Raw genomic sequence first — 21,193 nt, forward strand, 5'->3', positions numbered from 1 at the left:
TTGTTATCATTTTTATTCTTTACTGTTATTTTTCACTTTTTCCCACTTAAAAAGGTAAAAATAAATCTGAATAAATTCTAAAATGGTATATTAAAGATTATGTGTGTGGTGGATTTGTTTAAGTATGCCAGAGTACAGGTGTTAACTTGCTCTAATAAGTACGTGTAGAGGTTTTTGAGGAATACTTTCCTATGTGCAGCATGAGCTCACCTCCAAACATGTAACACATTACACGGAGTTACAGTGAATTGAATCAGAAGTGATTTTCTTGCATCAGTTGTTTACTGCCAATTTTCCATCAGGCACCAAAGGCTTGTTGCATCATTGTCAATCAGAATGAATGAAAATTGCTTTACTTAAAGTTTGCTGTTGTATTTGTTCAAAGTAAAATACAAATGCATGTTTAGTTGTTGCTGCTGCTGTTGTTGTTGATGTTTTTGGCTTGTACTTCACCTGGATAAATAACTTTGAGTGTAATTTTATGTAAACTGTGTGGCAAAGGTGCTCGGGCCTCATAAACATAAGGACCTCTCCACGCCCTCACGTCTGCTCGATGATTGGATGTCTGTGTGAAGCAGCATCCCAAGTGTCATCTTCCAGAAGGCATTTCCAGTCATCTATGAGAGCTGCTCACATGAAGAGGGGGACACCCGGATGAGACCAAACTAATCGCTCAATAGGCAAAGAAGAGATATTCTCAAACAGGTAAGCAACTTTTTGCATTAATTGGCATCTAACCTTTACCCTATAGGAGTACAAATTTACACTGCAAGGCAGAGTTGTATGAGGTCTCTATGTATTCTTCATATATGTTCCTGACAGGGGCAATATTTATACACCAGCCTTTGTTAAGGTCTGCTGATATCCGTATGTTGGGAAGAACACAAGGCTCTGTTTGCCATCTGCTCATTTACATGTTATGATGGGAAGATAGTGAGACTAGGTCCTTACAGCGGACTTGGTAGAGCGAATATAAAACCATTGCTTTCAGTAAAACAAAGCATCAAAGTTTTATAAACTAAATATTTGACCCTGACATTGCTATAAAGGGTAAATCTATACAAACAATAATCTATATGTAATGATAAATATGCAAATCTGTAAAGCTATTTGCATGGTTATGGTACAAATCTTCACTTGAATATTCACTTAACATGTTGGTTTTGTTATCTGTTGTTGTTAAGTATTTTAAGTTTGTAAATTTAGTTTATTGTTGGGACCAATTTCAACATCTGTAAACATAGAAAGATTCATTTTTTTTCATTTGCTGTAGGGGACAACATAATATGACGGTCTGACAAAGTGTGAATGCTCAGGTGTTGGATGAGGGTCTGTATGGTTCAACTGCATTACCATGGCATAATGCCGTGCAATTGCGGTCTCCTTGTAACATCCTGTGTGACTGTTGAATTGAAACATGTATTATTGTTTCTTTCAATCAAACGCAAGTGACAGACAAAGTAACCATGGCACTAAAATGCAATAATCTTCACAAGATTTCTAGGCTTGTAATGGAAAGTTAAACAATTGTTTCTAAATGTGTTTTCTCTCTGTGCTGTTTTTACAGCTTGTATCTTACTGGTGCCTTTGGAAGAAACCTGTGATGGAGCTCCTCTACATAAACTCCTCATTGCTCTTCATTTCTCATAGACCCGGTAACACCACAGAGGAGAAGACAGTCTATGAGCTTTGTATAAAAATGCCTGCTGTCTTGATCTGGTATCTGACACTACAGTTCATAAACATGTTCCTCGGGATTCCAGCCAACATCATGGTGCTGTGGCTCATCCATAAAAACAAAGGAGACTCGTCTACCTCTGATATTTTCATTCTCCATCTAGCCATATTGGATGTTTTCTTCTGCCTCATACCACCTCTAGAACTGGCCAACATAGTCTTCCTGACCACCAGCAGCACTTGGTATGTTCTGCGTTTCTTCTATGGCATAAAGGACTCCTCTCCTCTCTTTTTGTCATGCATCTGCCTGGACCGCTACATGGCTGTGGTCCATCCCATAACATTCACAGAGCTTAAAGACCGCAAGCACAGAGCAGTTCTTGCCATTTTGGTCTGGCTTGTCATTTTAGCCTATGCTGCAGCAAAGTGTGTAGGCAACATTGTCAACTTCGAGAAGGTGTTCACGGGAATGATCCTTGCAGCATTTGGCTTCATGGTTTTCTGTAACATTGCCATTTTGTGGGCGCTGCGTCAGTCTGGGCCAGGCAGAGATGAAATGCATCCAGTGAAGAAGAGAGCATTCAAAATGGTACTGATTATCCTGGCCATTATTGTGTTCAACTACTTCCCCCCTGTGGCCCTGTTCCCCTTTCAAGAGTACTTCTCTCCTGATGTTTTCCGTTGCTACATTCACTATGTGGCATTTGGTTTGATGGACTTCAGCAGCAGCATTCAGCCCATGCTCTATCTGTCCAAAGAGCTGCCCCTGAGACTGAACTGCTGTCAGACCAGTCAAGCATAGCACACATATCAAACACTACTAGGTGAAGCATTAAAATATTTGCAAGTTGATTTGGAACGTTTTAGTATTAGGGACAGTCTAACTGTATAAAATGTACAAAGTGTTGGCAATAAAGTTGGTTTAGCAAAAATGCTCACTGTCAGAATGGTTTGCAATAGAAAACAAATTAATTAATAAATAATTATGGGTACTGTTTAGGCCCAGTTTTATCAAGAACGCTAGTGTGCCTTGAGGTATTGCCACCTGTGCCTTGAAAAAAAAAATCTAATTTGAGTAAATTTAATAATTTACCATTTGAGTGAGCAAACCTCTGATCCAAAAAATAAAGCAAAATAATTATGAAATGTAAAGAACTAGACACAGTGGCGTGGACTATTTTTGCTACACAACTTTCTTTCCTAAGAGATGATTTGGCAATATTTTAGGAGCTGGTGTGCTGTAGACTTTTTTGACCAGAAATGGTCCTGTAATTCAAAAATGCATTAGGCAGCAGTCTGGGTTAGTTGTAGTTGTAAAATATCTAATAGTGAATAAGATAATTGGGGACATTTCAAAAAGAGGTTGTTTCATACTTTTAAATGCATACACCACACAATTGTCAATGTACTGAGAAAGATGTGTTTGAATGCCTTTTTAATAAAAGTGGTGCTGTAATAACACATGTATTCTGGTCTTTATTCTCAAAAAAAAAAAAAAAAAAAAGAATCACTAGAACTTTCAGTCATGGGCTCTAACAAAAATATTTCACCCCTTCAGTTCAGTTACATATACATATCACATATTCAAATGTTCAAGCTACTGACAACTGTGCAGGTTAATTTGCACTGTGCAAACAGACACAAATGAAGGTGCATAGAAGACTTTAAGCATGTTTGCCTTCCAAAGCAATAAAAACAGACCAGTGGAATAGTTAAAATGTATTTATTTAGCTCACCTTCGCCACAAAAACACAATGAACCTCTAAAGGCACAGTCAAAAATCATATGCCTTTGCACATTTGAACACTAGTGCCAATTCCCTGCCAATTCTTTCTTTTTAGGTGGGATTTATACTCCTTACAGCTAACTCTAGTGCCCCATAGGGGCCAGGGAGTGGTCCCTTGTATTAAAATATCCTAAAGACCCCCTACAGATCCTCCAAGAATTTTAAACCATGTATAAAACCAAATACAATCGCATCCTCATTTTCTTGATGTAGCTGTTCCCATTAAGAACAATATGTTTGGGATAGCATAAAATAAGAAATTGTAGTATTTAAATAATGATCAGGGTCACCGTGGTGCCTGGACCCCATTTTAAGAGCCACTGTTTTGTCTATGCTGTTTTTAGGGCCCAATATACTGGCAGTAACATTTAAGACCATACAACATTATAAGTTCAGGAGAATATGATCAATATTTCCAACTAAGTGACTTTATGTGTAGTCTACAGTGTATATCACTGTATTACATACATTACAAACATGTGCAATTACTGATAACTGCAAATCTTTCTGGGTGCCTCTGAGCAGGTACAGTATTACAATCATCCAGTATTTTTGACAACAAAAATACATACAATCATATTTCACTGTAGGTCCTTTGATGTGTCACCAACACAGTCAATGAACAAGGAAAACATCTTAAGTTAGTGGTATAATTTGTTTAACAATCCTAAATTCCACAAATCAAGGTCAACTCACATTAACACACCACACATCTGTGGTTAAAGCTGATATATGACGATTACACATAACTATGTCCTCTTTAAAAGTCTTGTATTTTATCGTTTTCAGTCCAGCATGACATTGTTTGGTTCAGTCCCACAGCTGGTACCCTCTGAAGTCTGTTCTTGGGCTTCATGCAGTTTCTGGTGCTTTCTCAGTGAGGACTGGTCAGTGTAGGTCTTCCCACAGTGGCTGCAGAGGTACACCCTCTCTTTGGTGTGGACCAGCTCATGTCGCTTGAGGTGGCCAGCACGGCTGAATCTCTTGCTGCAGTAGGAGCAGGAGTACTCCTTCTCCCCTGTATGAGTCCTCAGGTGCAGCTTCAGACTGCTGGCCACAGTGAATCTCTTCCCACACTCATTGCAGCTGTATGGACGCTCTCCTGTGTGCATTCTCATGTGTATAGTAAGGTGGCCGGTCTGGCTGAATGTCTTTTTGCACAGCTCACAGGTGTAAGGTCGCTCCCCGGTGTGGATCCTGTAGTGAGTCTTGAGGTCCCCCAAACCATTGAATCTCTTCCCACACTGAGCACAACAGTAGGGCTTCTCTCCTGTGTGGATCCTCTCATGGATGCGCAGATTGCCTGCGTTACTAAAAGTTTTGCCACAGTCTTTGCAGGCGTAAGGCCGCTCCCCAGTGTGAGTCCTCACATGCACTTTGAGCTGGTTGTGCTCCGTGAAGCTTCGATCACAGAAGGAGCATGTGTAAGGCTTCTCACCTGTGTGCAGGCGCTTGTGCACTCTCAGCTGGCTTGGGTGGGCATAGGTTTTACTACACAGGTTACAGCTGTATGGACGCTCTCCAGTGTGAGTCCTCTTGTGGGCTTTCAGAACCTCAGCACGACTAAATCGCTTTCCACAGTAGGAACAACCATGGATCTTCTCACCTTTATGTAACTTCAGGTGCATGTTGAGCAATGCTGCACGACTGAACGTTTCAGGACAAACTGGACAACGCAAAAAATTATCACGCATATCCAAAAAGTCTTCAGAATCACCCCCCTCCTCTGGCTCCTCTTCCAATGGCATGAACTCTTTATTGAGCCCAGGATCTACTTCTATGTCTGAGTCCTGATGTTGATCAGGTTGGAGCTCTGCACCATGTGGGTTTATTTCTGCCTTTATCAGAGAGTCCTTGTTAGCGGTTGCCAAACCAGAGTCATGACTTTCATTGAGATCAGCTTCACTGTGATCACTGACTGGCTCCTCTTTCATTTGTGATATCTGCAGAGATGTGTATGAGTCTACAGCTGTATAGCTGTCATCAATCCTCTCTTTTTTAATTGGTTTCATAAATGATGAAGAATATGAGAGATCAACTGCTCCTGTTTGATCTGAATTACATTCTGCCTTGTTTTTTCCTGTCTGGTATGTAACCCTTAATACTGGCAGGCTTGGACATTTTTCTCTAGTTGTGTCGTTTGTTGGAGGTGAATTGAACAGCAGTGAATGGTTCTCTCTCATTGTGGCTTTTTGTTTCCTTCGTCTCTTCTTGTCACTGCTGCAAATGGACATTTTGAACTTAGATTGTCCAGATACACAATCCAACACCACACTTTGTTCAGTAGCTTCTTTTCTTGCTCCATCTGGGGTTTCTGTAAAAACTAAAACAGAAATAATTACTTGACTTTAACTGCAGAATTAAAAAAATAGTAGTGTAAAAAAAATAAGGCATTTGCATTTATTCTTCTTGTGGATTACATAAAATCAAAACACTCGGTTATGTGTCTCTGAACAAATATGATTGTTAACTTGTTCATTATCACAGGTTTACAACCTGTTCGTTTTCAAATAAACCTAAGATTTAGCTTTAAGTGGAGGCACAACAGGAATGATCAAGACTGACCCTGGGAGCCGCCATACTGGCAACTTGCAGAGAAATTGATGAGTTAATCAGTGCTGCTTGGAAAAAACAAAGTATACTCTATTGGTAGTACTGTACCTACTGCTGAGGGCGTCTCAGCGCAATTTTGAGAAAACAAAAGCCGCTTCAGGCCTTCGTTTTCGCACTCGATCCTCTGTATTTTTCCCCGATACTCGCAGAGCGTCCTGTCCACTGATTCCATTATGTCGCTAACAGTCGCTTTAAAAATCTGATTCAGTGAAAACTCCAAGGACATTTTGAGCTCTAGAGGCTCGGACATATTGAAGGAAAGCTGAACACAAGTCAATGTGGTTTTAAATAAGGGAGAATATCCCGTCAAATGGATGTAAGTGCGACTCTGCAGTTGCTCACTCAGCTGCTTGTGCGTAGAACAAACAAAACGGTGCGCGGGGTTGCCAGATTTTCAGAGCAACAAGCCACCACCAAGCATTTGAAAAAAGCGACAAAAGTATAACATCCGAGCCTCACAAAAATAACTTTAAAAAATAAGCAAGTAATTAACGTTGTATATCGAGTGCAGATGAGATGTACGTATTTTAATAGAATATTTAACATTAATGACGACTTTGAAACGTTATCAGCTTGTATTTCAGTAATTATTGTGTCTATTGGCGTAAAATATAACTGAAAAAGGCTAAAAATCACATAATTTGTGGAATGAAAGTGCCTCCTAGGAACAACCCCAAAAGAAAATCGCCACCCGTAAGTGTCAAAATTTGCAAGTGAGTTTCCTAAAAAAAAAGACAAAAAAAAGAAAGAAAAAGCTCAAAGTCGCTATAAAGAAGCGGACTTGGCAGGTGTGGAAGTGTGCGCAGGGTTTGTGGTTTGTGTTGGTGGACACCGAGTAGCGCCCTCTGCAGGCACGGGGTGACATCTCTCAGCCGCACCGATCATTATGATGGTTTTGAGGATGCCTTCAGATTATAAACGACGCAAACACAACAGCGCATTTTTCATCAATAGACAATTCCCCATAAAATAGTGATGACTGCTGCATTATCCACCCAACAAAGATGTCTTCTCTTTGAACTTTAACACCGCGGAGACCAAGCAGGAGGTACCCTCAGCTCTTGAATTCCTACGGTAATTATAAATGCTAACGCTAGTTAAAGCTAGCTTATCAAATCAAATATACGAATGCTGCTTTATTTAAGAACATTTTTATACATAAACGCTAACATGTAGCACGGTTGTAGGAACTCAGTCAAGATATCGACTAAAGTAGCATTTTGAAGTACAGCACAATAAAAACACGCACTCCCCGGCACTGTAAAGATGGCAACAAAGAACAAGTACCCTTTGCAAATGACTCCAAGCTGTCAAAATAGAAAAAAAAAACAAAAACACACACACACACACACACATTTTGACACGTTTTGAACATTTACACAATTCTTGCAACTTTGGTGATTTGGCAAGCAAACCAGCCTTGGTGATGTGGCAAATTAATTTATTACAAACTAATATTAAGCATTATTGTATTATTTCATTAATGTAATCATTATTGTTGATAATTCTAATGATGAGTTATTTTCCTAAGCAGGGTGTAGGTCATTGGGCCCACTAAATTGAAGTAGGTGAGTTATACATTCGTATTTGCTCTAGAGTTTAGAGATGGGGAATGGGGTTGAGCCACTCCTCTTACCTGTCAAGTATGTGTGTTCCTGCATGCCTTTAAGCCAGCGGGTGGGGCTCCTGTCTCTTAGATATTTCTTAACATATCCCTTACTGCACTGTTTTTGTTGCCACAAAACATATATATTTTTGCGTGTTCAGCCATTTTTATTAATCAGTGCCACTATTTCCATAGCTGGAGATCACATTTGTATAGACAACAGCAAAGACAAGGAGTAGTTCCAATACAGGAGTCAAAAGCTAAAATAATCTATTCAAAACATTTTCACAATAGATCCTTGTACTTAATATTTTTGGTGATGTGTATTTTGTTTTAATTTTAACTGCAACTTAGTGTAATATTATATCCTATCTTTCCCAGAACCACACAAGCCAGATGGTCATATGATATTAAACCCCGCGGGGGTAACCCATGCTTAAATCCAGATTTTTTCCCGCTGTTATTATGACTCTTTTCAGACTGAGGCTTCCTTTTGATTGATGGTGAGCTATCTAAATACATATATCCCCTCTCTGTAATGTAATTCCCTCTAGAAATTTACATAATAGTGAAATCCAGCTAACAGTCAGTTAACAACATCAAGTTATGTCTTTGTCTTCACCAGTGATTAACTGTTTAATACAACTAGATTTGAAGAAAGACACACCATCTAAATAAACGGACATCACTTGCTGAACCTCAACAGGAACTAACTAGTTAGCTGCAGCACAGGAAATGTGGTGAGGTTCTGTCCCGGATGTTGGTTGCACCTGAAGGATGAGAGTTGCAAAGTCGACATAGAAGGATGTAAATGAAGGTGAAAATAGACTTATGTAAGGTGTTTTCATGTCTCCCATGCTTGTCCTTGCTTTGGCACAGCTAATGTTTTTATTGTCAGTCTGTATGTTGCTAGACAGAGGCTGTTTGTCTTGCAAACAGTGATGACGGTAAAGGTTTTGACTCCTTCACGGTTTGCGGGTGAGGGTCACATTGGTGCAGGCTGATAATAATAAACAGCCTGTTAAAATGAGCAGACAGTCAAACAAGATACAGCCCATAAACTCCACCCACCACCATGTCTACTCCTCTTTCTTTGCAACTATTCTCACTTTCTGCACTTTCCTCAGGAAGTAGAAATGCACTCTAGCATTGCAAGTACTGTGCACTGGAGATTATTGTTATCAGAAAACAAGCCATCTGTAAGACACAATCTTAATTGGATGATTTTTAACACATGGTAAGTTTGTGTCAGGCATTTATTCTTATAAATTCAAATAATCAGTAATGCTCCACTTGATGTATTTCTCTTCCAGGAAATGCCTGTTCTCATGTGCATTTGTATCAGCTACCGGGCTCTCTATTGATTGCCCAAGCTAGAGGTATAAAAATAGCTAATTGATGGATTCATTCTTGTATTTCAGATCTGGCTACACTTACAGTCGGGATAGTTATAAATCTGTCATTTGTTACCCAAATGTCAACCTTTTTTTAGCTACATGCTGTTTTTTCATTACAACCTCTCTGACCAAAAACTGACTTGCAAATGGAGGAGGAAGACTTTTGCTCCTCCCTTCCTGAAGCCACAAATTCAGTTGTTTTTGCGCCTTGCCAAGAATCACGGACCTCAACAGAACATCAATACCTCAATGGACAAATAGATGATGTGGCAAAGGAACATACGGAGTTGCTTATAACTCAGGAAGAAGAGCCAGAACATATTTATTTCCACACAGCCCACAAAGGTACTGCAGCTGAAACGGAGACTTGGGAGCAAATAATATGGCCAGTTTGCAACACAACACCACCGTCCCTGGCTGCAGAGGACTGGGATATGTCCAGGCCAAGCTCTGGGACGCCTCCACATGTGACGGACAAAGTTGTGGCCAATCAACCCGACTCGGATGCTCTGACACAAGCTTTCAGCGCTTCCTTCCCTATTCATTCTGAAAGTGTTCATAGTGATCTGTTCAAAGAAGCTGAGGCTGAAGAACAAGACGAATTTGATTCATGGCTACTTCTCTGCTCTGAGTCGGAATGGATGGGACCCAATTTAAAGGTATCTTTAATGATCCTTTAAATATTGTGTAATAAATGGAGTTAGTAATTTGAATAGTACCACGTTAGCATTTGACCATGTGTCATTGTTGGCATCTATAAAGGTATTGTTACTTTAGCAGTTTCACACTCTGCTCACTGTTTGGTTGTTGTCATTTAAAATAATTAAATATGTTTTGTTTTTAACTCACAATTGATATTACTGATTTTTACAAATTTCAGCCATGTGACACGGAAAGCACGAAAGCACATAGAACACAGGAAGAGGAACATTCGACGCACAAGCTGTTAGACCATGCATTTGGTAAGTACTATAAAAGACGCTTTATTTTTAAAGGCCCATTATGTCACTTTTCTGGTAAATGGTCTGCCACCTGCTTGTCTCCATGGAAATGTTATTTAACTCTTACTGCCCGCTGCGAGTTCACAGTCTCCCCACAGATCTTTAACTAGCCTTGGTTAGTCACCTTCACCTGCTGTCTCCCAGGCGATAGCTAAATTTAATTCCACACTGTATAACTTCTTGGCAAAGCATCTCAACATCTCCAAGCAGGTGGCAAACCCTCCACCAGAAATGTTACTCAGAGAACCTTACCTTTTTTTAATATCATACTTACATTATGTTTTTTTCAAGGTACATCACTGAGGACAAGTGTACAAGGGGATAAAAACAGAGAATCTGTTGAAGCAGACTTCATTCACAGTTGTGTAGAAATTCAATTTGCAGAATTCATAGAGGATGATATTGAGCATTTAAGGCTGGTAGAAAGTCCAGATAAAAGTGATATTTTGCTGACTGGACATACAGATTTAGAGGAAGAACCAGCCTTAGTAAATGGTGATGAAATTGCAGCAGGAGACCGGGACGAGGGTCAGCTTGTGACTAATGAAGAGGCCACAGCTGCCTGCCATCTGAATGCAGTGTGAGTGTGGCTACTTCTTTATGAAAAGCAGAACTGAAAATGTGTATAAAACACTTTATGGTATTGTTATGGAGAACCATCATTAAAACCTTTCTATTGTCATTCATAGGGAAGTCACTGCTGAGGTACTGCGAAGTGAGGAAACAAATTTCAGTATAAACACCGATAAGCTAATCGATTTGCAACAGCTTCTGGAGGATTTATCACTTCTGGAAAAGACGGTGACAGAACAAAACAATTCACACCAATTTTGTGAGGAGTCTAGTGAAGCTCCAGTCATGTGCAAAGACGTATATCAACATGTGTGCAGTGAGCAGGCTGATGAAGAAGAGCAAACTGGGGTCAGTGAAGTAACTACACCGGCAGCTGAAAGCACCACACAAGAAAACTCTTTGGAAGCATTTAATCTGCAGAAAGACTTTGACTCTATGACTGACAATACACAAAAATCACAAAATACTGCAGGCAATCAGGTTCAAGAACAACATGATGATCCGTCACCTACAGAAGAGGTGGAGGGTATCCAGATAAACACCTCATATAGCCCCACTCCCCAAGAGATTCTCGCTGATCTCAAAGTAACGGAAAAGTTTAGAACAAAACATAATAAGATCCTACATGAGGTTAAAAAGGAAGAAGCTATGGAAGAAAACAAAACGTTGCTTACAGAAAATACTGGGGAAAATGTAGAGCAAAGTAAAGTCAACCAAACTGTGACAGCACACATGAATGGAGAAGTGGACAGAGACGAGGCACGCCTTTTGGCTGATAGGCTTTTTAAATTGGACGGCATCCAGCGGAAAGATGTGGTCAAATACCTCGACAAAGAGTAAGCATGTTCTTATCATCTTCCAATTTCCAAATTTGGTACTACTTTATAATAACTACACCTGAATTAGCCTTGAAAAAGTATGAACAAATAAGAAGGGTTCAGAATTAGTAGCTACTTAATTTACGGATTAGTGGGAAGGTTGTTGCCAAGCTTGAATAACTATTAATAAACAAATAACAAATGAATAAATAAATGTTCATGAGAAATTGACTCTTTGTTCATGCTTTATTAAGAGTAAAGAGAGAAAAGAGTAAAAGTGTAGTTATTATAATGGGGCGTTAACCTAAATTTTACCATAAACAATGTTACATAATGTACTTGGCCTGTTTGGTAAAACACATAGGTTGTGTCATTTGTCAAGCCTGCTGAAGTATTTTAAAAATGTCTTTGGTTGAAAAGGTATATTCAAAGATTGTCTGTAGGTCTTCACCTTAAATGTAGTATTTGTTGTCTGTGTAGCAACAGCTTCAGCCATGCCGTTGGAGAAGAATACCTGAAATACTTTGACTTCAGTGGGCAGACTATGGACCAGGCCCTCAGGTATTAAAGCGGAGTTGCATGCGGTGACGTGATAATTACAGCTTGTAAAATTTCACATAAATTTGTTTTTTCTTTTCGATGCACTCGCTCAGATCCTTTCTCAGTGTGGTAGTTCTCATCGGGGAGAGCCAGGAGAGAGAGCGGGTGTTGCAGCATTTCTCCTGCCGCTATCATGAGTGCAACCAAGGCTCTTTCTCCTCTCCAGGTTAGCCCCAAAGTTTAAATTTCTTCTTTTTGGTTTAAATAAGAGCCAAAAGTTACAGCATTCATGTGTTTCCCTCCCTTTACATATCCCCAGGGTCTGTATTGGCTCTTACATGTGCTATGATGCTTCTCAACACTGACTTGCATGGACAGGTACGAAACAATACTCCTCTAGAGAGTTTAGTATTTGAACTACCTTGGTAAGAAGAATTTCTTTTTTCCCAATAGCATGTGGGAAAGTCTATGTCCTCCTCCAAATTTGTGTCCAACCTTGATGGGATGAATGAAGGAGAAAACTTCAACAAGGATCTTTTGAAAGTAAACTTTTTTTTATATATATATTACCACTACTACTGCTACTTTCAGATTCAAAATGTTTATTTATTTATTTTTATTTCAGAGCTTATACAATTCAATAAAGGCTGAGCCACTGCAGTGGGCATTGTAAGTGTAGTCCCAAAATTTCCTATATACATTTTGCTTCACTTGATGTATTTTTTTTACATTGATCCCTTTTGTGGATTAAAGAGATGAGGAGGAATTAAGCAATGTATTGTTGGAAGAAGACAATGAAGAGGTTGCACCACTTCGTTCAAAAGCCAATCCTTTCCTTAATGTCCCACATGACAAAAATGCAGTAGTTATCAAACAGGGATTTCTCCAAAGGAAGATTCATGCTGATGTTGATGGCAAACGCAGTAAGTACAGAGAATCACAGAAATCTATACTTGTTTGCTGCCATAACTTACAATGCCATTTTATTTAATTTCACTGCAGCTCCTTGGGGAAAAAGAGGCTGGAAGATCTTTAATGCTATGCTGCGCGGAATGGTTCTTTACTTCCAGAAGGTAAGAGTTAAGATGACTTTTTCAAAGATCATCAGTTCAACTTGAGTGTATCTGGCTTTTGTTTGTGTCAGGATGAGTACAGAAGGGAGCAGCAGATCAGTGAGGAAGTAGTGAGCGTCCATCATTCTCTGGCTGAAGAAGCTGCAGAATACACCAAAAGGCCACATGTGTTTCGTTTGCAGACGGCCGACTGGAGGGTGTTTCTCTTTCAAGCTTCGTAAGTCATGCAGATTCATCATGCTGGAGAATTTAACAAGTAGGGATGGTCTGTATGTACGTATATGTGTATATGTATGTATGTATGTATGTATGTAAGTAATGTATGTATGTATGTGTGTATATGTGTGTATATATATATATATATATATATATATATATAGATATATAGATAGATATATAGATAGATATATAGATATATAGATAGATATATAGATAGATATATAGATATATATAGATATATATAGATAGATATATATAGATAGATATATATAGATATATATATATATATATATATATATATATATATATATTGATATATATTGATATTAGTGCTGTCATGCAATTTAAAAAATTGAGAGATTAATTAATTATGATCTGTAATTAATTAATCTAATTAATCTCATTTTAATCTCACCTAAAAATACCTGAGAAAAGCCTTCAATTTGAGGTATTTTCATTTAAATTCATTATTACATTATTGTGGCAGATCAAAAGACTAATATAGATTTAAAAAAGTGACTTTATAAAGTCTTTTATTGTTTAACAAATCTCTCCAAATTGGCTGTTGAGCCCAAGTCTCCATGAATAAGAAACTGTTTGCTGTAAAGTAGCAAAGACGAGGAAATCTGAACATAATAACCTTTGTCTACTTAAAGACAATAAAAAGTCCAGTCTTTCTTTAACCATATTAAAAATATTATTGATAGAGAAATGCTTTATATATGAGATCACTGGTTTTAGTCCTGGTTTAGACCTGCTTTAGTCCTACTTTAGTCCTAGTTTAGTCCTGGTTTTAGTTCTGGTTTTAGTCCTGGTTTAGTCCTGGTTTAGACCTGGTTTAGACCTGGTTTTAGTTCTGGTTTTAGTTCTGGTTTAGTCCTGGTTTTAGTCTTGGTGTTAGTTCTGGTTTAGAGGCTCACAGGAGGAAGCGCAGTTTACGCAGCGTACGCGAGAAAACACGGTCCACACGCGGCTCACGGGAGCACGTCGGTGTCCGCGCATTAACTACGGAAGGAAACGTGGTCCGCGCGTTCTGAGGTTAATGACGATGATGAAGGTGTGTTTGTGTGTGTTTGTGTGTGTTTGTGTGTGTTTGTGTGTGTTTGTGTGTGTTTGTGTGTGTTTGTGTGTGTTTGTGTGCGTGTTCCCTCATGTGGCAGGTCACTATAGGACAGTAGTGCAGACATCATGAGCCTATGCAGGTTATTTTCACCAGTGACATTTAAGTTGTAGGCGATATTATATTTGTTATTTTCTTTTATATTTCACGTCGGGAGAATAATTTCCAAGACACGAATGCGTTTTTACCTGTGCACTGTTCTACTGGCTCTTCCACCTCGTCCATTGTGTGACTGACGCCGCCAACGTTAACATAACGTTTACATCGCTGTTACTGCGCACGTTTTGTGCGGGTTTCCGGCAATGAGTGGAATTACCGAAATAAAAAAATGTATAAATGTGTTTTTTGTGTTTGTGTTGTTGTTGTCCCAACAACACATAAAAACAGGTTTTATAATAAAGCAACTCGCATACAGAAACACTAAAGTTAGAGATTAAAAATGAGATTAACGAGATTAAAAAACATAACGCGCTAAATATGACTGTAATTAATTAATCGCAATTAACGCGATAATTTGACACCCCTAATTGATATATATATCTATATAGATATATATATATATATATATATATATATATATATATATATATATATATATATATATATATATATAGATATTGATATATTGATATATATATCATATATCATGTATTTGGCCTGTTGCTGTAGCCACTACAGATATTTGCAAAAACCCTAAGATAACATCAGATACAGATATCAGAAATTATATATAACTCATCCTTACAGAGCAGTGTTTCATTGTTTTGTCGTGTTTCCAGATCCAGAGCGGAGATGGCTTCGTGGATTAATCGCATTAACCTGGTGTCAGCACTCCACTCATCGCCTCCTTTCCCTGCTGCTGTGGGCTCCCAAAGGAGATTCTGTCGGCCCATTCTTCCAGCCTCACAGTCTGCTAATACCCTGGTAAAAAAAAAAAAAGTTTTACTTTTTATTCGCATGCTTTTTTTTTTTTTTTTTTTTTTACAAATTTTGGCTAGAATCATAATGAACAAAGCTTAGTAAAAAAGGCAAATAGAAAATGAGAATTCACAAAAATGTTGCAAAGAAAAATTGGTTGTGCGGTGTCAGTCTAAATAAGTGTGATTATTGTTTTTTATGGCTGCTTTTATTTTATTTTTATTTTTTTAGGACCGTCAGTTGCAGTCTCATGTGGGAATGCTGGAATCCTTCAGAGCTGACCTGTCATATCTCCATGAAAATCCACCAGAGGGCAGAAGAGCCAAAGCCAAGGAACTGGAAGAGCATCGTTTGAGAGCAGAGTACCTGCAACATGAGGTACAGTCTCATTTGTGTAAACCTTTCATTTGTTAACACAAGTTGAAGTTATCTTCTTCTTGATCAGATTTGTCGCTATGAGGCCTACATTCAAGTGCTGGAGGTCTGGAAGAGCGTGAAGACTTCAGATGACAGCACAATAAACAGTGCAGAGCTAGGCCACTTTGACAGAAAAATTTGTGCTGAGGTTTTAGAGGAAGATGAAGAAGGGGGACTGAAGAAGTCCCACTCCAGCCCATCTCTGGAACTGGAGGTCACTGCTCCTGCTGTGGTCAAAGTTAAGCGGAACATTTCAGAACGTCGAACATATCGCAGGGCTGTTGTTCCCAAGTGGAATAAGGAGGATTAAAGTGTTACACAGAGAAAAACTTCATGCTGATTTATAATATAGAAATTTCTAGTGGCACTGAGTAAACTACCACCAAAGTCTTATTTAAATCTTACCTTGACAGGTATTTTATGTTATGCACTTTTAATGAAGCATCCTCAGGGGATCTGTTACAAAGTCTTTTAGATTATTATAGAAAACTATTTTATTTTTGTCAATTATTGTTTGTGGACCTATAATTTATTTTGCTTTTTAGTGGATTTCCATATGGTACAGACTGGACATGTGACATTAATGTGAGAGTCAACAGAGGGTGCTGTTGTACAGAAGTGAATGCTGTCAGGTACTTTCCAAGTCAATTGCACTTTTATGTTTTATGATAATTTGTCCAACGTGTATGTTGTGATAGTCACTTTTTAATGAAGGATTTATTTTTAATGTCTGTCTTCCAATGTTATTTTCATTTTTGTATAAAATAAAATGTTGCCTGATAACAATGAGTTTGATGTTTACCTTCACAGTCCATTTGGTATAAATTGATGCAAGTAATTTATTTTTCATACTTGGTTCTACATTAATTTTTTTTTTAACATAAAAAAAAATTATTGAATACCAAAATAAGTATCACTTGCACACATTTAAAGATTGCTCACTATCCTGAACTTCAGGCAAGACACTACTTGAGAACAGGGTAAATTTCTTACCTACTACCTACTACTTAACCTACTAATTTGAATATGCATGTACTTACTGATGAATATGAAAAAAACAATTTTTTTTTTTTTTTTTTTAAGGTTGTGGGTAAATAAGACATTTTAGTTGCACTGGGCATTAAGGAAGATTTAAATAAGTAGATATATAAAAATAAAATAAAATATACAAAGTGTTTTGTCTTTAATGCGACTGTGAACTAGGGAGTGTCCCAAGCCATATTTTTCACTTCAGGACACTTATGAGCAGTCAACCTGAGACTACCAACAATAAAAGCCAGATGTCCACAGTTGTCCTGCTTTATTATTGAAAACAAATATTAACAATATGTGACCACAACACAAACTAGAGGAATGTGATGCGTCCATTGCAAATTAACAAACAAAAGTGCTGATAGCACTTTCAGCCAAGTAGCAGTTTGGACCTGTTGCTCCCTCTTCATTCATTTAGGTTGGAGTAATAATAGGGATTTTGTTTCTGAATGGATGCTGTCTTCTTTCACGGAATGAAACAACAACAGCCCATTAAGATAAAGTCAGATTCTACAGATGAGAATGACGGATGGGGCTTGTGAATGACAGGGGCCTCAGGCGATCAAAGCACTTTGGGAAATCTCATGCCAGCCCAACTAACCTAAATGTTCAAATGTCTGAAACATTAAAATGGATGAGTCCTGGTGCCTACAGATCAAATACATGTTTTAATGATGTGGTAACATACTGGAGTCAGTGCTAAAAGTGCCCTTTGGTGTGGACGTCACAGAAGAGCTCTTGACCAAAAGCTTCTTCACTTGGCCTGTGGACCATGACTTCAACAGTGGTGGCCTTGGAGTGTAGTCTTTGCTCTTCTCCAGAAACAATGATGACTGCTTAGAGCAGCATTAGCCGTTGGGTTCAGAGGGCATCTGTCCCAAGGAATTGGCTTGTTTTTGTCCCATGTGCACCATTCCTTTCTGGAGAGCTTTGTATAACTCAGTCAGGCCTGGGTGGGTATTTAAAAAGGCAAGAACTCTAGTTGTAGTCATTAGGGACTTGTCTCAAATGTTTTTTTCAAGTAACATACTTAAACACACACTTATTTCTTTTTTTATGTATTGAAGTAATTTTGAACATAGTTTTCATGTTCATTCTGAAATGCTCATATGAGGCACTGCACAAATCTTTGCCAACCAACATTTCCCTGCACTCAACAGTTCTCCTGACACACACTCTCCATCTGCTGCTGACGCTGCGGCACACTCGGTTTTGTACTTTTGTCTTCAATGTTCCTGCTCTTTCTTCCCTCCAGCCTAAGGCTCTCAAGTCCAGGGTTCTTCAAGTCCCTTAGAGATCTTACAAACCTTGTGCTTAGTTTCTGGAATAGATGTTGAGTGATAATTTGTGTTGCCTTTCCAAATTATGATTCCTTAGAATTTTATGTGAGAGATTATCATGATCTTGACAAATTGTAACGAGTGTGCTTTTTCACACTGAGACACCAGGCATTTTCCTTTAGTCTGTGAATTACACACAGATCAAATATGATCCAGTATACACATTTTCTTACAAATGTTAGTTCTTGTACTAAAAGCTTTTCACAGAAAGAGTTAAAACAAGTGCCTTGCTTAAGGGCATTTCAACGCATGACCTCTTTCTGCCCTCTCTCTCTCCACATACATTTGTGCCCCTGACAACACTCCTTAGGCAGCTTTTAAGATGCAGGACCAGGACAAACATCCCAGATAGGAGCTTAACGGCAGCACTGAGTCAGTTAATGTAATCTAAAGAATGTATGAGAATGTTTAATCTGCATATGCTATCGCAACAGTTTTTTCCCCCATCATGTTAAAAGTATCTATCATACTGTCTTTGTTTGAAGTGTAATATTTGGCCATCAAACTGAAATCACCCAGTTAACGATAGTGGAGCCCTTTTTCCACTGAGTTTGACTCCTGGCCTCTGCAGGTCAGTTGTTTCCCTCAGGGCATCACCCGATACCTGGCAGATTTTATCCACCTCGGTGTAAGCGTTGAATGTGTGTGTGCTTTGAAAGGTGTGTTTTTCTTGATGTCTCTCAGTCAATAGTAGCTTCCTGCCTCCGGGGCCAGTGTGCTGTTTAATTGGCCAGTCCAACACAGGGCACCTGTGTTTCCTCTCCGCCTCTGGTTCTTCAACACAAACTCCCTCTGTTTGGCCACTGCCATTTTTTATTCCAGGTGCATTATTGTCAAAGGCCGAGGAGATGGGGCACCTTCTTGAAATCTGAGGAAGGTGCAACTATTTGAAGTGCACTCACATTTCTCATTCCACAGGTCACACAGCTCGCTTCAGTGATGATATTTAGTTGACCACTAAAAAGACCACATAAGCAATGCACTAGCAAGGCTGGATTTGCATTAAAATGTAGTATTTTAACTATTTAAAGTAGGTTCCCTGTCTTCAGAATTTCATTGTCATCATCAAATTATAACTTCATTGTAATGGTTTAACTTTTAATATCATTTCCATGTTGTTTTAGTGCTAGTGCAGATATTGGCACATAATATTACTGTTTTAAATATTTTTTGTGTCCTTAATTCAATTGTCAGTTTTTGATTTATCCAGTTACTTGTTTCAGCCTGACTTATGTAAAGCTATCATCTCTAAGTTTATTATTTTCTCCAGTAGCCTTTGTTCAGGGTGGGTTTCTTCTTTTTTTTCTGTAAGGTCAAAGCTGACACATTTTATCAAACAGCAGTAATGCAAATAGCATCTAGTGGTGATATGTGTGAATACAACATGCTGGGTTGACCAGTCTAATTACAGATGGTAGCTTTGAGAACATAACTTTGCTTTACTGATTTGATGTTTGCCATACTATACAACAAAATGGACCACTATGAGCAGTGCAGGAGCAGGTGCAGCCATTTCAAATCAATCGTATGTTTTGCAGCTATTTGAGTGGACACATTTTAATAGCTAACTCAATACCTATAGCCAGGCTGAATGAAGTACTTTCCAGATGACTGGTGTTGGTGCAGGACAAGTCTAGCCCATCATTCCACTGATTGGGCCACACTCCTCTGCTGCCTTTTTGGCACCACTTCCTCCAGGGGCCCCTTCAGTGGTGGAGTTAACCCCCATAATGGTAATGGGACACATGCCTGGTCCTCCACAGGGTTATATCACACTTGGACAGTGTCTCATCATCACTGTAGACTGCTGTAGACACACATACCAGGCCTGTGTGGTAGATTTAGTGAATCCCAGTCGCCTCGTCCAGTCCAGCATTGTCTGCGCTCAGCTGTTCCGGCCCGGTGCCTGTATTGTGCAGCCGAGCTCATTACTAGTACTTCTGTGGCCCAAACACTCCTTGCTAATAGGCCCTTGGAGGCTGCGAAGTTTTTTGCTACTCTGGCTTGCGTGATGCTGTGTGTTGGCACCAAAACTGTTAATGTTTAACATTTGTGGCAGCTATTTCTCTTGATTGCTGTCAGGTGACGAAGCCATTTTACATAAAGCTTAGCTAAAAGGTTTGTCTCATATCTGTGAGGCAAATAGACTTGAAAGACCCTGTACATATGACTCCATATGAATGTGTGTGTTTCTGCATGCCTGAGCAGAGAATTGGAAAGAATGGTGCCCAGTCAGTGGATGGGCTGTCGGGAGCGGGCCGGGACACTGGGACAATAATTGGATGAAGTGCAGCTATTGTTTAAAGTTTACAGGGTGGTATCCAGTGTTTGCTCAGGAAAGATGAGACAAAAAGTGATGTGGAGGAGGTGAGTTAGTAGAGTGAAATGACAGGAGATTGTATGATGTAAACAGAGAAATGCCAGAGCGCATCAGCCTTAAAACTAAAGATGCTTCTTGAACTCAACTGATGTGTTAAAGTGGTAGGCTTAGAAGTCAGACACAAGCCCTTATGTGGTCCAGTCCAATGAGTCTTAATTAGGCCCTTCTTACATTTCCACTAGACTAGCATACAGAAGTGGAGAATACACATAAAGAGTTGTGAAGATTTGGAATGGAATTAAATAAAACACTTAACCCTAATAGATTTCAGTTTTTTTATTGGCCTGTTTTGATGCATGATGATAAAGGCTGATCATAGTTTTACCTGAAGCTTGTAGCAATAGACTTGTGCGTATTTCAGGTGGAGCGTGATCCAGGGCTCTTCTCACAAGTTACCGCTTTGATCGTATGTCTTCGACTTCGATTAAATATTATCGACCAGAAGCCTGATACTACTGGAGCTTTGTCTGTAGTATCAAATAGGTCTATGCCTTTAGCTGCAAATTCCTACAGTCAACAGTTAGGCCGTGAAATGACAGACCTCTGTTTAAACTCTATTTTGGTCGTTGCACTGAAATAAAATAGTGTAAACTGACGTGCACGACGACGTATAGATGCGCAGGAGTGTCTCTTGTCCCGCGGAAGGAGGCACCAGGTGGGTCGCGGCACCGCCGAACCGTGGC

The 21,193-nt window shown here is 39.1% G+C and overlaps 3 protein-coding genes across 6 annotated transcripts; 2 read left to right on the plus strand and 1 right to left on the minus strand.

Moving 5' to 3' along the window:
* The first annotated feature begins 1,578 nt into the window (after positions 1–1,578).
* LOC110160623 (proteinase-activated receptor 3) lies at positions 1,579–2,479 on the plus strand. The gene has a single exon (XM_020925298.2). It carries the CDS (start codon positions 1,604–1,606, stop codon positions 2,477–2,479), a length of 876 nt encoding a protein of 291 aa, XP_020780957.2. The 5' UTR covers positions 1,579–1,603.
* Positions 2,480–3,386: 907 nt separating this feature from the next.
* On the minus strand, positions 3,387–6,437 carry LOC110160532 (zinc finger protein 664). Of its 2 annotated transcripts, none has more exons than XM_055153419.1 (2): positions 6,129–6,437; positions 3,387–5,786 (listed from the first exon to the last, which is right to left on the minus strand). In XM_055153419.1, the coding sequence occupies exon 2, from the start codon at positions 5,695–5,697 to the stop codon at positions 4,249–4,251; it is 1,449 nt and encodes a 482-aa protein (XP_055009394.1). In that variant the 5' UTR covers positions 5,698–5,786; positions 6,129–6,437; the 3' UTR covers positions 3,387–4,248. The 2 variants fall into 2 exon arrangements, with proteins under 2 accessions (XP_055009394.1, XP_020780853.1); XM_020925194.2 differs by having other exon boundaries at positions 3,388–5,786; positions 6,125–6,437.
* A 498-nt stretch (positions 6,438–6,935) lies between these two features.
* LOC110160624 (PH and SEC7 domain-containing protein 4) lies at positions 6,936–16,544 on the plus strand. 3 transcript variants are annotated; one of them, XM_055153416.1, is made up of 17 exons: positions 6,936–7,150; positions 8,064–8,919; positions 9,104–9,738; positions 9,960–10,041; positions 10,372–10,660; positions 10,770–11,489; positions 11,952–12,032; positions 12,125–12,237; positions 12,331–12,389; positions 12,465–12,554; positions 12,637–12,680; positions 12,765–12,934; positions 13,014–13,084; positions 13,156–13,301; positions 15,203–15,347; positions 15,573–15,719; positions 15,787–16,544. In XM_055153416.1, exons 3-17 carry the CDS (start codon positions 9,226–9,228, stop codon positions 16,066–16,068), a joined length of 2,952 nt encoding a protein of 983 aa, XP_055009391.1. In that variant the 5' UTR covers positions 6,936–7,150; positions 8,064–8,919; positions 9,104–9,225; the 3' UTR covers positions 16,069–16,544. The 3 variants fall into 3 exon arrangements, with proteins under 3 accessions (XP_055009391.1, XP_055009393.1, XP_055009392.1); XM_055153418.1 differs by lacking the exon at positions 8,064–8,919; XM_055153417.1 differs by lacking the exon at positions 6,936–7,150 and having other exon boundaries at positions 8,088–8,919; positions 8,996–9,738.
* The last annotated feature ends 4,649 nt before the right edge of the window (positions 16,545–21,193 follow it).

Source organism: Boleophthalmus pectinirostris, unplaced genomic scaffold, assembly GCF_026225935.1.
Source record: "Boleophthalmus pectinirostris isolate CB_2022bp ecotype Guang Dong unplaced genomic scaffold, ASM2622593v1 HiC_scaffold_18, whole genome shotgun sequence".
In the NCBI taxonomy this organism is placed as follows: Eukaryota; Metazoa; Chordata; class Actinopteri; order Gobiiformes; family Gobiidae; genus Boleophthalmus; species Boleophthalmus pectinirostris.

Coding starts and splice junctions, on each gene's coding strand:
- LOC110160532 (XM_020925194.2), bottom strand. CDS start 6,326: ATGTCCGAGCCTCTAGAGCTCAAAATGTCCTTGGAGTTTTCACTGAAT. Junction 5,787..6,124: donor TGAGACGCCCTCAGCAGTAG/GTACAGTACTAC, acceptor TTTCTGTTTTAG/TTTTTACAGAAACCCCAGAT.
- LOC110160624 (XM_055153416.1), top strand. CDS start 9,226: ATGGAGGAGGAAGACTTTTGCTCCTCCCTTCCTGAAGCCACAAATTCA. Junction 11,490..11,951: donor GTCAAATACCTCGACAAAGA/GTAAGCATGTTC, acceptor TTGTCTGTGTAG/CAACAGCTTCAGCCATGCCG. Junction 12,033..12,124: donor ACTATGGACCAGGCCCTCAG/GTATTAAAGCGG, acceptor GCACTCGCTCAG/ATCCTTTCTCAGTGTGGTAG.
- LOC110160623 (XM_020925298.2), top strand. CDS start 1,604: ATGGAGCTCCTCTACATAAACTCCTCATTGCTCTTCATTTCTCATAGA.